Source organism: Protopterus annectens, chromosome 5.part0, assembly GCF_019279795.1.
Source record: "Protopterus annectens isolate FY-2018-M chromosome 5.part0, PAN1.0, whole genome shotgun sequence".
Lineage (NCBI taxonomy): Eukaryota > Metazoa > Chordata > Ceratodontiformes > Protopteridae > Protopterus > Protopterus annectens.
Genome location: NC_056735.1, coordinates 717158717 through 717177551, shown reverse-complemented (window position 1 = coordinate 717177551; position 18835 = coordinate 717158717). Strand labels below are relative to the sequence as shown.

The 18835-nt window shown below is 37.8% G+C and overlaps 1 protein-coding gene across 1 annotated transcript in view; it reads right to left on the bottom strand.

Moving 5' to 3' along the window:
• RGN (regucalcin) overlaps window positions 1-16020 on the bottom strand; it is a 135789-nt gene extending 119769 nt beyond the window's left edge. The window contains exons 1-2 of the mRNA XM_044072562.1: window positions 15679-16020; window positions 10385-10554 (exon numbers count right to left, since the gene is read on the bottom strand). Of these exons, the coding sequence (XP_043928497.1) occupies window positions 10385-10547 (163 nt within the window). The 5' untranslated portion in view covers window positions 10548-10554; window positions 15679-16020. The remainder of the gene's footprint in view (window positions 1-10384; window positions 10555-15678) is intronic.
• Between the last annotated feature and the right edge of the window lie 2815 nt (window positions 16021-18835).

The window sequence follows — 18835 nt, the reverse complement described above, 5'->3', positions numbered from 1 at the left end:
GCAGAGAAGCCAGTCTGCAGGTACATAATGAACATGAACAAAATCAGCAAATCAATTCCCAAACGAGATTATAAATATGAATACTTAAAGTAACTACGGCACAGTTACCAGAAAGTTGTGCAGCTAAAAGTACTAGGCAGAGGCAATAAAAGGTGATAAAAAAGAATCTTTATTAACTGGTGAAAGGTGTGAGGGCAGTAGTAAAGCATTACAGATCTGATTAAAAAGGTATGTGGGAACTGGGAAAACAAGTGTTCTGTTACATAGCCTGACTTGCTTGAGGACATGATAAAATTGCTGTGTATGGGGAATTTGTGCACACTGTAGAATATGGAAGTAAGATAGCTGATTTAGAATATTTAAATGGTACAATATGGGCAACCATACTCCTGAATTTACTATTATCATCTTTTAATGCTCAGAATCTTTTGGTGATTAACACTAATGGCCAGATGTGATTTTATTACATTCATATGAATGATCAAGTGGCTTGGACTCTTTAAATTTGCTACAGGTGTGAATGCGTGCAATATAAAAGAACAACCACTGCTGGACTAGACGCCTGGTGAAGTGAACATTGGCTCTAGGTGATGGTCACTATTAATGTGACACCCCGACCCCATGTGCAAAAATGGGAAAAAGGGAGTTATGAAAAAATGAACGATCAAGACTGTAATGTAAATTTACACCGTTAAATCCTTACTATGTTGTAAATACACTGGCTGCAGTTCCCATTTACATGCCCAGGATGAAATACAAATTTGAAAAAGCTATTTAAGCATGAAGTATCAAAGTACGATTTTATACAAGCACAGAGGAATGGTGTAATGTAAAGAAAGTTAATGTGTAATTGTTTTAGATTGCAGAATAAGGAAAGTAAAGAAACAATTAATTTATTGAATCATCTACAATTATTCAGAATCTTGTGTTGAGTAGGTTTACTACTCAAGTCTGAATTACTGAATTAGCAAATGGGCAATGTCATTAATGCAGTTAACGGAAAAGCTGTGTGATAGCAGTTTGCAATCTCCAGATCCTGAAACAGTTATAAACAATTACCTTTCTCTAGCAGCAGCAGCAGCCAGAAACCAAACATATGTACTAATATTAAAGTACAATGCCCCCATTGGGATGTACCTTACAAAGCATTTCAAGCAACTGGAAAGATCCCACAGGTTCCTAAAGGAGAACCATACCCAAAAACTGAAAAAAAAATGTTTTCAGCATATCTTGAACTTCTTTTCAAAGTAACAAATGCAGTTTAGTGTTCAACTGTGAGAAATCTGACCCCTGTGATTAATAGATGTTACATGGCTGAGATGGTTTGTGTTGCATTCACAGTTTTTAATGTTGTATCTAGAATTGCAGGCTCTGATTATTAATCTTCCTTCTCTAACTCAGTAACTTGTCTCAACAAAACTTTGCATGAAATGCAAAAATACTACAGCAAAACGCCAAAAGAATCATGCATTTTTACGGAAAATACATTGTAGAAAAAAATGCAAAATCAAATACTAATAGAAAATAAGAATAGTAAGATAAAAATGTTTCTTTCTTTGGTACTTAAGAGTTTGATTCAATGGAAAGACAACTAATATGTAATAAAAAATAACTATGCTTGAGTTTTCATGTTTATCTAAAAACTAAGCTTGGAAGCCTTGCTTTTCTTCATAATCCAGGTTACATTATTTATCTGAGGTGTGATGCTGGTGATCTACGAGTTATAAGGCACCCTTAAATGCCAATGCTTAACAGCCATTATTTTCTTAATGGCTCTGTGGCTGGAAAAAGTGACCTAAGCTAATTATTCTGCCACTCTTAATAGCTCTTTTTTAATTTCTCTAAGTCTTTTGGGTATATAATACCATAACAGGAATGGACCCCATTCCAAAGTCAAAGTATGATTAAAGTTCATGAAATCAGTATCATTTCAGTCTTTGATGTCAGCTAGTAGTGCTCTTCACAGCACCCGCAATGTGCCCAGTAATAACTCCTTCTGCAGTTTGTATGGAGTTACATGTATTGGTTGTTGTTCTTCTTTCAGCTTTTCCCAGTTAGGGGTCGGCACAGCGGAACTCCGGTTCGCTAATGATTGGCAGTAGATTTTTACGGTGCTGAGGTGCCAGCTCGACACCCAATCTTCAACGAAGGCACGCCCATTCACTCCCATTCACGCATGTCTTTCTAACGCCACTCGACCGCAGGGAGGACATGCAGACTCCACACAGAAGACGCTCCAGCCGAGAATCGAACAGGAGAACCTCTTGCTGTGAGGCAATGCTACCGCTGCACCACTGCGGCTTCTCTAACATATCTAAATACGATTGTAAATTATTTTTTATAAGACCCGTTGCTCCTAGTACTATTGCAACTGTCTGGGTATCTTTCTTCCACATTGCTCTCTTTTCTGCCTGCAGATCCTGATATTTTATAACTTTGTGTTTCTCTATACGCAAGACACTGTAGTCACTGGGTGTGGCAATTTCATTGATCAATGCTACTCTTGTCTTCTTTTCTTGGACCACTATATCCGGTTTTCTAGCATCTATCTTTTCAACTGTTGGTAATGGATGATCCCATGGGATGTAGACTTCTTCATTTTCTATGATGCTTTGTGGCTCATGTTTCCAGTGTTTTTCGGCCGCTTCAGTATCATAATGTTTGCATAATCCCCAGTGCAACAGTCTCGCCACATTAGTATGCCTTTCAATATACAGTCCTTCTGCCAATATATGTCACAACCAGCAACAAGGTGTGCAACTGCTTCCAATTCAGTTTTATGAAACCTACATTTGTCTATTTCTCCCACATGTTCAATGGACTTTATAAACCAACGTGTATGCAGCCCACTATCTTGGGCCGTCAATATTAACCTTTCATCTCTTGGTTTGAATTCACCTCTCCTTAACCATTCCTGTGTTCGTTCCTGATCAACATGAGGTTCTTCCAGACGTTTTCTACACTTGCAACTATATTTATGCTTTTTCCACATTTCTTGCCCTATCATCTGATCCTTCACCTTATATTCTTTCTTTTGTTTTTTGGCACATTCAGTTGCTGCCTGATTTTTACCTACTTCAGGTTTGATTTCCCTTCCTGCTTGATGCCGATAAGCCTCTGCTAGATTAAGCAGAGAAGTCATCTTAGATTTATTCTCCTCATGTTGCAAAACTTTCACTACATTTGGGTCTTGTGAAGTCAGCAGGTATGTGTGGAGTCCCAGGATTGCAGATCTATACATATAATCAATTTCAAGGAGGCCCATCCCTCCTTCGGAATGCAGAACATATAATCTTGGTATGCAATGATTTTTATAAATCATTTGGTGAGCATGAAGCATCCTTCTTGTTTTCCTATCTAATCTAGCCAACATGCTTTGGGGCCAGTCAATCACTCCAAAACTGACAGGAAGAGCAAATTGGTTTATAGCTTGGATTTTTTTCACAGATGTTAGTGCTGTTTTCAGGATTAATTTAAGTCTTCTGACGTATTCCTTACTAAGTTTTATTCGCATTTGTTCATGTTTTATTGTTGATCCTTCATCAATTCCCAAGTATTTATACACTCCTTCTTGCTCAAATTCTTTTATATCACATTCTTGTCCCAAACTGATGTTTTCCTGGCGTTGCAGTTTTCCTGTTTTAAAGGTTGCTTTTGCACATTTATCAAGACCAAGTGGCATTCTTATATCATCTGAAAAAGTTTTAACAACTTCCAGTTGTGCTTTCAGTTCCTCATCCGATGAGCTATACAGTTAAAAATCATCCACAAAGAGAAGGTCAGAAGTCATTGGACTTTGTTGTTTTCTAGGAGCCAGATTATAGCCATAGCCTAAGATGATGAGTAAACAGCTTAATGGGTTAAGGGCAAGGCAGAATAGTAACAGTGACAGAGAGTCACCCTGGACAATCCCCCTTTGAATTTTTACCCCTGGGATAACAATTTGTCCTTTATCATGGCTTAATTGCAAAGTGGTCTGCCACTGTTTCATGGTCACTGTAATGTAATCTATTAGTGTGGGGTGTATCGTATACATTTTTAAGCATTCTTTTATCCATGAATGAGGATACTATCAAATGCTTTTTTGTGGTCAATCCATGCCATACTTAGATTATTCCCCCTTTTACAGTTCCCCACTATGATTTTATTTAACAACAAGTAATCCTTTGTTCCATATGACTTTCTTTTATTGCCCTTTTGTTCTACTGCCATAATTTAGTTTTCTTCTAAATTACTATAAACTCTGCAGCATCAATTCCCATGTATAGTTTATACATCATCGGAAGGCAAGTTATTGGTCTATAAGTTTTAGCGTAGCTTGCAGGTTTCAGCCTTAAGTAGGAGCATTTGTTTTCCTATTGTTAGCCAGGTTGCTGCCTGTTCTGGGTGCGCATATAAATAGTTCTTACTCATGGTGGCTAAATCTTTGTGCAAAGATGTCAAGACTTTTAACCAGAAGTTAGGTACTGCATCTGGGCCTGGGGTTTTCCAGTTAGAGACTTTTCTTAATTTTATTCAATCTCTCTTGCTGTTGTTTCATCCCATTTCATATCCTGTACCTTTAAACTTCTTATTCCTTATTTTACTTCTTCTATTCATTTTGCATCTTTGTTATGTTCCACAGGATCTTCATAGATACTTCTCCAAAATGTATCTACTTCCTCTTTTTTTGGCAGTCTTTCAATTCCTTTTATCTTATTTCCCAGTTCTCTATAAAACTTTTTTGGGTCCTCAATAAATTGCTTATTTTGGACTTTTCCTTTATATTTATCTTTGTATCTTCTAAGTTTTTCCACCTGTGCTGAAATTTGTAGTTTATTATTTGTGATAGTGCATGATAGATCCTGGTCTGTTCTAATATTGCGCATTGCTTTTATCACATCTATCTTTCTTAGTATTTTTGTTAATCTGTTCCCTCTTCTATAGTCTTCTAACAGTGACACTTCTTGACTTAACTGCTTTATAGTTTTCTCTATTCAATACTTCCATGATGGTATTCGATTACTCCCCTTCCTTTCCCACACTACCCTGTGTTATTGCGGTAGAACTTTATCAGTTATTAATTTAGCTGCACAGTAATATATCCTGTTTACTTCTGTTATATCACATGGATCTCTATGAACAGTTGTAAGTATTGTGTTCATTTTCACTCACTTTTATTCACATGAGCTTCATCAGAACATAGACTTTTTCATTCAAAGTCACTTATAAATAGTTGCTAATTAGGTCACATGACTTTCTTAAAGAAATCATCATCTATAAATACTAAATGTAATAAATGTATACAAATACAAAAAAGTCCAATGTAATAACAATTACAATGTAAAATATGCATGAAATAAAATAAGATAAAATAAAATACTATACCTTATAAAAATGTATATGTATATATATTTTATAAATCTAAATAGTTGTAATTACACTATAATGTAATTTAGTACAATGTTAATGATGGTGATGAATCAAATTAATAAACTACCTATTTCTGGCCATCTGTAAAAAACATTTCATATTAACAGTACCATTAAGGCCAGGAGATTCATCAGCAATCAAAAATATTTGCCACAAACTTTCTCTGCACTCTAGGAAAGTCTTGTAGTCACCAGAAACTAAATTTGTGTTTACTCTTTCCAAAACAAAAAAAGAGAATTTCTTAAAGAGTACATATTCTATAGCATGAACTGCCAAGGCATTGTTACCATCTTTTTTTCTTATGGCTAGACAGTGCTCATAAATCCTCTTGTTTAAAGCACTAATAGTTTTACCAGCATAGAACTTCTGGCATGTGTCACATGTGGCACAATATACAACATTAGTAGTGTTGGAAACAGTACTTTTAAATAAAGAAAACATAATTAGCTGCAGGTTTTGAGTGCATCAGCTACATTAACAGTACTAATTACATCTCTGCAGGATATGAAAGAACATTTCCAGCCATTAAACTACAAGTATCGGAGAGGTTTTTGTGGAATATGTTTACCCAGATCCTGGTGTACAACATGCCAACAACAGCTCTGCCCTGCCAATCCAATGGTCTCAAGAGCTGTGTTTACTACTCGAGCAACACACAGTAGCACATTTCACTTCCAAAGTACTTCTCAATAGTAACTATGTGCGGGGCATGGCTTTCAATTTTCTCTTGCTTTGCCCTAGAATTTCATTCTGTATAATTTGTGATAACGTAATGACCATTACATAAAAGTAGTATTGGTAAATATACAGTTAAAGACTTGTTATTCTTCCAGAACTACATTATGATCCAGACATTCATCTAGCCATAACTCCTTTTCTCCCATTTTGACTCATGAGTTTGGTACTTCACATCAACAGAAACAATTATTTAGTCTAGAGAAAATATTTACACTGCTGGGTGGTTATCTCTGCCACGGTTGTTCTTCCATACTACACACATGCATGTACCCTCACACCTATTTAGAGTGTCCAATTTAAAAAACAGTGTTAGAAGAGAAACAGAAAGAGTCTACAAACATATCTGTCAACCATGTTCCTTTATACATGACACATTAGATAAATTTATATACCTATCAATCATGGATAGCATAAACATGACAAAATTGATTGTCATACATTGAGCAGTATAGTTATGCTCAAACCTGTCCTTCGGGTGCCAAAAAAAATGTTGACAAACAGATCTGCAAACCAATCTCTGATCACCACTAAAAAACTATATCCCAAATATTCAATCAACATTAGTGACATTATTGTGGCAAACTGTAGGTATCAGTTTAGAATTTAACTGCAACTTTCAGTTCAGCTGTCAGGAGCAGTGGTTTTCAAGGAAAGCCCTCACTGCATCGCCTGCATGTTAAGCAATAAAAAGAATGAAAACCCAGGAGACATCATCTAGCTAAAAAGACAGTTGGTAAATGCAGCAAGACATCTAATGAACTAGAAACTCTGAAGGTGATTAAGACCTAGGAAAGCTTTAGACCTAGATTCTTGGTCCATTCATTTCTGCATACTTGTCTCATGCTGTATGTCCTTTAATGGGTGACCCTCATTACAGGCACATGACTAAAGCTCCTTCCTCTGTTCTTCTGCAGATTTTTTTTTTACAAGTTAATGACTGCCACGATAAGTGTCCAAGTTTCAGGGGCAGCTGCAATGGCAGAAGCAGCAAGTAACACTACAAAGTGACAGCTGAGGAGATCAGGCAAAGACCCAAAGCAGAACAGTCAACCACATTACTACTAAAAATCTACTCTTAAAGGTGAAAGACTCAAAATGTTGACTGCCTAAAAGCTAAAAAAAAAGACTGAAAACCCGAAGAAGAGTGAATCTCGAAAATTGCTCTTCTCCTTAAAACTTCTTTTTGCAGGAAAGGCAACCCCCTCCATTCCCTGCACCCCACCCCCCTGAATATATACATACCAACTCCAAGATTATCATTACTTGGAGAAAAGGGGAATATGCCAAGAAATGTAATCTCGGACTTAGTATATGCAAATCCATTCTTTCAGCCATTCAGTCTGTGATTTAAGGATTCAGTCTAGCAGGTCCCAACATGTCAAATGGTTACCTTGCTTTCCTTGTATGCTGGCATTACCCATAAGACAGACTGCATCTCATCACAAGGGGATTTGTCATTAAAGAACCCAGAAACGCCTTTGGCATTGATGTGCAATACTACTTTATTCATTCACTACAGAACACATATAAAACATTGGGCCCCAAGTCTTTATCTATACATGTGCATACTGAATATACAAACACTTCCAGTTGGAGTTGGTGGCTTCAAACCAAGGTCAGGCTCATGCAGCAAATGAGAGCTTTATATAAATAACTGATCATATGCCATTGCACATGCTCAGTAGCAATCCTGCTGCAGTGGTCTTCAGTCTACATTCATGAGGTGCACACACTGTGCTCCTGATCTCTACAACAAGGCCAATCAGTCCAAATGCAAGAGAATCCCTGATCTTAAGCTCAATCCCCCCCCCCCAGCTGTAGTCAAGTACTCTAAATCCACCATCAAGCCTAAGTCACCAAAGGGGCAAACAAAAAGAACCCCAGAATGCAAATAAAGTACAGACCAATCCTAAACAAGGAAACAGGCCATCAATAGGGTGCATTTCTCACACACAAAAAAGACACACACATATACACACACAACCGCACAAACACACGTACACATGCATACACACACAGACCCTTATGGGTAATTTATTGGATCATCAATTCACATAAAAGCTTGAATTTGGGATGTAGAAAGAAACCAAACACTGGTGAAAAGCCTCACATACAATGGGAGGACATGCGAGCTCTGCATGTAAGAAACTCCAGCCAGAAATCAGACGAGAGAGTCAAGAACTGCAAGCAGAGCTACCGCTACCTGAAGTGTTTCCTATGCAGTCCCCTAGAATGATGCACCCTCAACCTAAAGATTAGGAACAAAAATATTCTTGTGAAACTATAGCTAAAAAGTCTAATGTCCTCCACTCCTCTAACCACTAGGAAAGAGCTTTGCCTAGCTCCTTGCTACAGGGCCAGCCAGCTACTTCCACACACAACTTTATTCACTTATACATCCAGAAAACTGCAGCTGTTTAAGTGAATTAAAGTAGGTACTGCATTTCCAGTTGCACATGCGACAGCCACCTCCTTCATCCCTGCCTAGATACAGGCCTGACTGCAAGATACACCACTGTACTGTCCACATTTAAACCAATGAACAAGAAATTCTCTTCTACAAATATGTTTCTCAACCTACATGAACTCCAAGAAGAGCTAAACCCAAACATAAAACTACTGTTCAATCTTAGCCTTACTACAGGATATGTACCCAAAGAGTGGCGTACAGCAACAGTGGTCCCTCTCCACAAAGGTGGTGCCTCAATGGATCCTGGAAACTATCGCCCCATAAGCCTGACTAGCTTGGTCTGCAAAGCTATGGAAAGGATCATCATGGACCTCATAAATAAAGATATTGGGGACCTACAGACACTGGATCCTACCCAGTTTGGCTTTGTTAAGGGCAGATCCTGCCTCTTAAACCTGGTTGATTTCTTTGAAACAGTCACCAAGGCCATTGACGAGGGAAGGTGGTCCACACAGCCTACCTGGACCTCGCAAAAGCCTTCGATACAATACCCCACTCGGGCATTATAGATAAGCTCACCAGCTTAAATATAAACCCCTATGTCACTAGATGGGTTGCAAACTGGCTCAAGGACAGAACCCACATAGTTAGAATTGCTGGAGCCATGTCAGACTCCAAACCAGTTACAAGTGGCATCCCACAAGGCTCAGTCCTGGGACCTCTCTTGTTCGGTATATATTTCTCGGTACAGGCCAACACAGAAGGACTGTGGCTGACCAAGTTCGCAGATGACTGCAAACTGGGTGCCATAATCAACTCTCCAGCCGACACAAGCATCCTCCAAAAGGGCCTCATAGAAACAGACAACTGGTGCCAGAGCCATGGCCTCAAGCTAAACGCCAAAAGTGTATAGTCATCCCTTTAGCAAAAACAAAGTGCCCACAAATTACCACATAGGTGGTAATCCATTAAGTACAGAAGAAGTCATTAGGGACCTGGGGACCCAAGTTGATAGCAATCTCTCATTTGACAACCACGTGGCCAAAGTGGTTAGAAAAACATTTTATATAGCCCACCTAATCATGAAGGGATTCACATCTAGATCAGGGAGGTCATCGTGCCTCTTTACTCATCCCTCATCAGGCCCATAATTGAGTACAATGCCCCTTTTGGGATGTACCTTACCAGACACCTGCAGCAACTGGAAAGACCCCAAAAGTACCTCACCAAGAGGATCAAAGGGCTCAAACAGATGCCATATGCTGCCCGGTTAAAGAAACTCCAGCTCTACTCAGTGGCATACCACCTGCTCAGAGGCGATCTGTGCCTGGCGTATAAAGCCATGTCCAACCCAGAATTAATGGACATGCTGCACCTCAGAAAATCCAAATCCCATTGAGCTACACGCTCGAGAGACTTGAACCTCAGCACTGAAATAAATAGGACATGCTGGAGGGACAGATTCATAACCCAGAGGCTCCCTTCACTCTGGAATAAAATCCCAGTCCAGGTTAGGCAGAGTCCCACATTGACTCTCTTCAAGAGGAATCTTGATGAGTGGATGGGAGATCGTAGGTTTACCCCGGCTATCACTTCTGTGTCACTGTTGGACAGTGGCACAGTATACTAACCTCAAAAAACGCATAGCAAAATTAATTTAAAATGGGTGGCGAAAGCCAAACACACTCTGGCTAGGCTTATAAATGCCCTAGGGCAGATAGCCTAGTATGAACCTATGAACCTATGAACAACAGACTATTCTCAAGGAAGGCTACAGAGGTTGTGTAATTAGTTACAGAAGACAACAGCGACCAGAGCTCTTACCAACATTTACAGTTTGTACATGACCACTGGCTGCATCCCATCTTTTCACTTGCTTTTCTTGGATATCCACATACAGCAGAGTGCCTTCTTTTTCTTCCCACACAGGTGACTCTCCAATTTTGTTTCTTTCATCAACAACACATTCAATCTTAATGGAAGACATTTTCTTTCTAGAAAATGAGCACATAAAGAAGCAATTATGATTTCAACTAAAAATACATTAATAGCTTCAATATAATGAATAAATAATATCAATGTTATTTACGAAAGTTTATTCTTATAAACTATCATCATGAATACACTTCATAAAGTAATACCCTAACTAATCAAATCCCAAATCTACAGTGAAAATATAGATTAAGGCACTAATAATGACTATGCCAGAGATGTTATAATATCAATTTTAAAAAGTAGTAGGACACAGACAAAATTATCTTCACTAAATGCAACTTTTGAAATAAACTACTGGACATTAAATATAGAAACAGACTTCAGTTAAAAATTAATTTCAGGGCAAAGTTTTACTTATCAGGAACAAAGAAATTTTACAGGTTTGTGGGACTAGAAAATAAATTTCAGTTATTATTATTATTATTATTATTATTATCATTTTAACTTTTGAGTTTTCAGTTTTAGGCCACTCTACAATCATGCACGAATGGCCTAGGACAAAGCAATGAGACATGAAATATATGAAAGTGAGTGCAAACTTATTTACAACCTATTGCTGGGATCTTACACAACACACTGTAGCAGAGCTCCTCACCAGTTACACTGAGTGGAATACAACTATGAGAACCTGGAAAACAACAACTTCACTTACTGCTTTAACATCAGCTGACATTCCTGAATTTTTGCATATTCTGAATTGTATGCTCAAAAGTCTATCTGCACTCACTCAGGACAAGGTTTTAAAAACATACACACCCCTTACAAACAGTTAATTCATGCTCCCAACCACTGTGCACTTCTCTTCCAACATTTAACAAATGAATAACACCTGGGTGCAGAGTCTCACAATATTATGTGTCTATATTCAGTACACTGACTAGCTGGTTCCCAATTTGCCCAGAGTACCCAGGGCGATAGCTACACTGCTAATGTGACTTTGGCTAATACAGGGCTCAAACTGCCAAAAAGGCCTAGCACCTACTACTTTAGCCGTCAACAAAATGTTGTGTTGCATAATAAATGGAATCATCCTTATTTTTTATAATCCTTTTTCAAATGGATGTGCTTCCGCAGCAGAAAAAAAATCAAAGTTCTAGTTTTATATTGTTGAAGAGACGGGGTTAAAAATAAATATGCAAGAAGGCAAGTTATTAGAACCTCAAATTTTCTCTATTTATGTCCTAGAAAAACAGTGGCAAAATACAGGATTTTTTTCCTTAGTATTACTATAAGCAACATAGATAAACAAATAGGACTCCTGCAGAAATCAAGGGTATGTATTTGTAAGGGCTGATTCTCTGAGCAGCATCTACTTCTTCTTTCGGCTTTTTCCCAGTTAGGGGTCGCCACTGCGGATCACCTGTCCGCTCATGATTGGCAGTGGAGTTTTACAGTGTCGAGTTGCCAGCCTGGCACCCATCCTTCCACAGAAGGCACATTCTCTGAGCAGCATGAAAACAGATAATCTATACCAAATTCAAGGCTGTAGTTTATTGGAGTATTCTTTACTCCAAGGTGCAGTGATCTCAAAGTTAGTATACATAAGAAACAGTGATGTGGAGGTGTGGACTCCCATGCTGTGGGAGAGTAACCCCACAACAAAAATGCTTTCAATGGAATTGCAGCATGTATGTTTTAACATCTCATTCTACTGACTGGTAACTCCTAGTTTATTTTATGAGTGTGTGGGAGTAACAACTCAGACCTCCTCACACTAATAAGGAGCTAAATTCAAACTTCCAGCTTGCTGTTTGAATTAAGAAACATTTGGTACTTGAAGCATACTGTATTTCCTAACTGTCCAAGTGGCATTGAACCAGCCCTCTGCATATGCTGGTTTCAGGACTTCTTGAAGTAGCCTATGAGACCATTAAAAAGCACGTAAAAAGTATAGAAAGTATGACATATGCATGAGTGCAAACATAAACTGAATCTCCTAAACTCCTCTTAAAGCAACAACTGAGGAGATTTATACTACATGCCAAGGATGGATGTTCAAAGCATTGCTTGGTTACTGAGGCATTACTAGGTGATCCAATGTTTACGGTATATAAGATCATCCAGCACATCTTAAAACCAAGAAATAAATAGCAACAGTATCACCAAATCAAAGAAAAACAAGCTTCAAAGCAGAATCTGACCAACGTAATCCACAGAGTAAACGAGTGCCAAGTGGGTAGTTGCAAGAAAATTTATTGATATACAACAAGCGCTTTCGCTCGGCTAGATACCGAGCTTTTTCAAGTTAAAAATTAATTCAAACATTGGAAACAGTGCCATTTTATATATCTTTCCCTATCACATGGTTAGTTAGTTAGCTGTTAGTCTTAAGTCAATTAACAATTAACAATTAGTGAGGAGTGCTACTTTAGTGAAGCAACACTCATAATTTAAAAAGGAGAAATGCTCATATGTTTAAAAAGAAATACCCATATTAGCGCTTGTTTTATATCACTAAATTTTCTTGCAACTACCCACTTGGCACTCGTTTACTCTGTGGATTACGTTGGTCAGCACATCTTAAAATTACTGTACAAAGTATTTAGTACCTTCTTAAAAAAATAATATATATATTTATACACACACACACATACCATAGCTCTCAACTGTCCAGATTTTTGCCTCATATTTTTATCTGTTTCTCCAAAACTTGTGGTTCAAATATCCTTGAACTTCAGGTGCATGACAGTAGAGTCAGTGATGACTCATATATATGACAGTTATGACCACATTAATCTCTGCAGTAACAGTAGTACAAATTTTCACCATATCACACAAGTTCAGCAACCTCAACAGATTGCTTCCTTCTTGTGCTAACTTGATACCCACAGAAACAAATGATGTCAGTTCACTATTATAACATTATTTATTATAGTCTGCATATGCATATATGCACACATGCAAACAATATTATATGTCTGGCTCATGACATAGCAGAAGCTTCTATACATTGCACTCTTGCCACAAACATACATGTAAGCCGACATTTTTAACACAAATTGTATGTCTATCAACTTCTTAATTGAGCAGTGTAAGTGTTTAAAATCATCCCAGATTTAGAGGCATTGTCCCTGATTCTTCAGGTAACACAGAGAGCTGTACATGCGCGTGTGCACACACACACACACACACACACACACACACACACACACACACCAGCTAAAGAACAGAATACAAAATAAGTGTCAGCTTATACCAAATGAAATTATGATCCATAACTCTCAAATGTCCCTGATTTTTCAGTGATGCCCACAGTTCTGGCTCACAATTTTGCTCTGATCACCTGAGGTCAGTGATGCTTTGAGGAAAAAGGTAGTGGAGTGTAATGAACAACTTACAACTACTGCTACAGTTACTGACTTATTTACTTACAAAAATGCATGTTAATTCATGTACTCTTTATTTTGTCAACTTTCCAAGTCAGTGTAAATAATATTTAAAAAGTATCTCTGGTTTGGGTCCAATGTCCCAGAACATTTTTGGCTTTGTACCTCATTGAGATGACATTCTTCTAAAGTGTACTTCATTTAGAAAAGCGGGTCCTCATTTTTGTTTTACAAAAATTTCTTAAGTTCACACTGAAAGGGCAAGTGTTAAAAGATTTTCAACCAAAAATTCACTAAATGATTCCACCAACAAAACATTTGTAAATACAAAGCAACATATTTTCATCTCACTGTAGGTTTCATTTTTGCAAGATACCCTTCCAAACTTGTGAAGATAAATGTTGAGGACCAAATTGTGAACTTAATCTAAATGGCACATGAACTATCAGTTGTCATGTTTATATAATACTCAATCACATATCTCCAGCATCAGGGACATAAACAAGCATAATCAGGTGCAGGCATGCTATCAACTTTTTTGTTAAATAATTCTGGACAAAGCTAAAAGTAATTGGTGGGGGCAAAGTCCTCAAATCAAGGCCAGTTTTCAAATATTACTCTAATTCATGTTATAAAAAGTTAACAGAGCAACAGCTTTTGCAGCAACATGCATTTCTTGAACAATAAGAATTATTAAAACTCTAATGACTGACACTGACAAACTTTAATCTTTAATCATTATCCAGAAGATTGAAAATTGTATGAGGGGATATGGTAAATGTATGAGACAAACTCAGGTATGCATGCCTCTCACCTGAACCTCATTATGAGGAGCACTGTTCAATTTGACAATTAATAACTTCATGTGCCACACTGAAAGGATATTATACAAATTCACTGTTACAATGTTTTTTCTAACAAATTCCAGTAGTAATACTGAATCACATTAATTTGTATTTATTGGTTGCTGACTAGCTTAGTCACACTAGGCTTGTGGCCTCTTTTCAGGGAAGATCTTAAGTGGTACTTCAACTATTAGGAAAAAAATTATACGAGGCATCAAGGGACTTCCCAGATGTCATGGGACCTTTTAAATCCACATGAGCTGCCAGCAACTCAAGCAGATCAGACCTCTGTTAAATGTCTCATCCAGAGGATGACACATCAGGAGTGCAACACCCTATTTATGCTGCACTATCTACCAGGTGTGTGAACAGAACCCGCAGTCTTTTTGCACCAATGAGTTTGTGAACTGTTGCACCATTTTCAAAAGAACTGTATGGCAATATGAAAAACAATTATTAACCATGTTGTGATACTCTCATTTGAAGCAGTTAGTAAGTGTTCCACACGTTGTCCCATTTGTTCCACACTGTGGGAGCCAGCATTCAGTATTTTGAGGAAAGATCAAGACTTATGCAGGTACGTTCTGTGAAATCGGGGACAGTGGAGAAGCATAGGGACAGTTTTTGACAATTACAAATACTGGCCATAAAAAAGTTAATAGCATAAAAGGACTAATTCACCTACACTTTCTGACACAAAAGAAGAGTGAGACTTTAATACAAATCATTATTTGTTCATTGTAAACCACTACATTTGTCCTGAATAATCTGAGTTTTGGACAGGCACATCAACATTTTGAACAAGAAATCACAGACGCCTGCAAAAAGAGAGACTTTTCGTTGCTTTTCAGCTGATCTTTGAACTGTAAAGAGATTTTTTAGACCCTGTAGTGCAACTTGCAACAGTGTTCATGCCTATCATCAACTCTCACATGCAGCGTTAACTTCTTACCTGCAAACACAGGCAAATAAGGACGATCCTGGCTTTTCAATGTGCAAGAGCAAAGTCGTTGCCCTTTCGTTCTTTGGTAAATGGGCACTCCTGTCCTGTCATATAAAAGTACACTAAGTGACAAAAGTCCCGCCCACACTGCCTCGTGACAGCTGTAGTCACACGGAAAACTCACCAAGTCAGCATATTGTTTAATAGCGGTACAACCGAAAAGTACTGGAAGCTCAATGTACACATTTACTTTACCAATTACTCCCAACGAGTCTTAGCCTTATGTCCCAAATTAGTAGGAATACTTAACTTTATTGCAAATTAGTGTGTTAATACGGATTATGTTATTACTTTCCCAGTACACGGAACTTAGTAGCGTTGTTCTCACTGTTGATGCCCTTCAGTCAGTCCTGTTTCACTTTGTATAAGTCACGTGATGTGTGTTTTAGCCGTTTAACTCCTTCGCCCATAGCTCTCAACCTTCCATCTCCAAAATGAGGAACACCAGCGCTTACAATGTGGAACAAATGGGCAAAATGTGGAACACATGCTAATGGCTTACTAGCAACTTCAACTAGGAAGGTCATAGGACGGTTAAAATATGCTGGTTTTACTTATAAAGAAGATCTTTTAAATAATTAATATGATTCATTTCTATTTACGATGGATTTCACTTAAAAAATCCTAACAATGAATGTGTGACAGAGTCTTTCAATGTAGAACTTTGAGGAACTTGAAGTTTTTAAGACCCCCAAATGAGGTACGTTTCTCACAATGAGGTACACTTGAGAGGTATGCGGCCCTTCGCCGATTGTGCTTAAATCACTTTTGTTTGTTGGCAGTATGAGCCTCAAATTTGTACAGGTTATGGAACATACTAACTTAGGTGTGAAATATTTTCTGCGCTGAAGTGGAAACACTTAGACCCTGTGTCGGATTGATTCAAGTTTTTAAACTTTGGCCAGACATTAGACTACTACAGTCCTTAGGGTTACCACCTGTCCCATTTTGCAAGGGACAGTCCGTCTTTGGGCAGTTGTGTCCTGCAAAGAAATCGAAAAAAAAAATGGCAAATGTCCTGAGATTTTAGGACAAACGTAGCTCCTATATTTTATGTAATAGTTGCATAAAACAGTTATTCTGTAGCTAAAACACATAAATGTTATAAGAAACAGAATAAACAACTAAAACACTACAAGAATAAGCTTTTATTTAGGCAAAAAATGAAGTTCTTCCTTTGTACTGGCCGAGGGTATGTTTTGCCCTGCAAAATCTGACGTTTGTACCAAAAATCTCCTACTTTGGGCATTTGAAAATGTGGTAACCCAATCCCCGATCCGTTATAGCTCTCAACCTATTAGCACAGCAAATATGTTCAAAGCCTGAAATAATGGGGGGGGGGGGGTAATTTTTAAGTATTGCTGTTGTAAACTTGGAAAGTTGCTAGAATAAAATATTTTTATTTCCGCGTACATTTTCTGAAGGGTAACTCAAATGCGTGTCATTATTTAATGACTTCAATCCTCGAGTTTTTTTTTTTTTTTGGAGAAGCTTGCTGTGGAAAAAGTAGCTTGAACCTGAAACGTGCTTCAGTGTTACAAAAGAAAAAGAAATCTTAACCTTCACCTAATTGCTGCAGAAAAAACATAATTGCTACGATATAAAATATCTATGAAACAGTAGCCCCTAAAATGCTGCATCGGTAACATCACCCCTCCCAGTGCCAGCACTAAATACTTCTTCAATGAACTGACATAGTGCTTAACTCTTCCACTTTCCAACTATCTTAAGTACCTGATCCATCACAGGTTACCTGTTTACTAGGGGTTATCAACATCTGCCTGGGATGTTGTGACAGAGACACACCAGGTCAAACTTGTGTGCCCTCAGTACCCAGGGTATTCATTTTCACTAATAAATGTACAGCGTGCTGTGAATTACTGCACGTATAAAATGAACCAAAGCTATCTTACAGATTATCGCAAATTGTATTTTGTCACTTTTATTAATAAAACACGAGTTTGATTTACCCTTCTAGTCAAAAGATCCGTAGTTTCGGTATTCGCCTTGCTATATACTGTATAAACAGTTTGTATATTAAAAAAGTGTTTTTATCAAGAAAATACAGATTCCTTGTTTTTGGCTGTTTTGTTTCGTTTTATGTAAAACTGAAAATATATTTTCTACCTAATGAAAAAAATCTAAGCTGTTCGGCAAAGTCAATACAAGATGACATGGCCAGTTCCACCACTCAGACTTTTTTCAGCAAAATGTGTTCAATGTGTGACAAGAAGTGGACAGACCTGAAACTGGAAGCATTAAACACAGGGTAGTCAAGTGTAAAAAAGCTATCTGGATTCATACACGTATTCTGCATACGATCCATAACTGTAGTCTGATTTACTGATACAGTCTAAAATTTAAATTAAAAATGTTTTTTTTTTTTTCATTATAATTAAAGATAAAACAGCTATTGTGCCTTTGAAAGATCACAAGTGAATATCATGGTTTGTTAGATAGTAGTAGGGATATCGAGTTGATCTGCAGTGGCGACCCCTAACGGGAGAAGCCGAAAGAAGAAGAAGGGATATTATTCCCTAAATATTTCATAAACCATTCTTGCTAATTAAGGATATTTTGATCTACATGTAGCTAGTGCATCTCCACACTTCATTTTCACATTCATGTCGGTTTATTCCTTGTATCTATCATTAATGTGTGGTGGTGAAGTGAGATCTCAGCTCTGAATTGAACAATCAATCTTTGGCATCCTCAGCTATGGCTATCAGTTTAGGGTAATGACAGATGTTAGGAGATTATGTATAGAAGTAGCTGATATGAGGTTGCATCACATGGTATAACTAGGTGCTCCCTTTACTAAACAGTGATGATCTCGACAATCTAGGATAATTGCAGCGTACGTTCACTGCTATTTCACTCAAAAAGTCATAGTTGATGTGCATAGTGTGAGGATCCCTCCAAAGGTACTTCATACCAGATATGTAACATTCACAGATCACTTGACAACTCCCTGTGAATGATATTCTAGAAATGCATAGGGGCTACACAGGTTAAGCTGGAGACTGTTGCTTGCAATAGAAAAGTGTGGGGTACCCTTGTCAGTTTGCTACCATCAGGACAACTTCAAGTAGCTTAAAATTGTTGG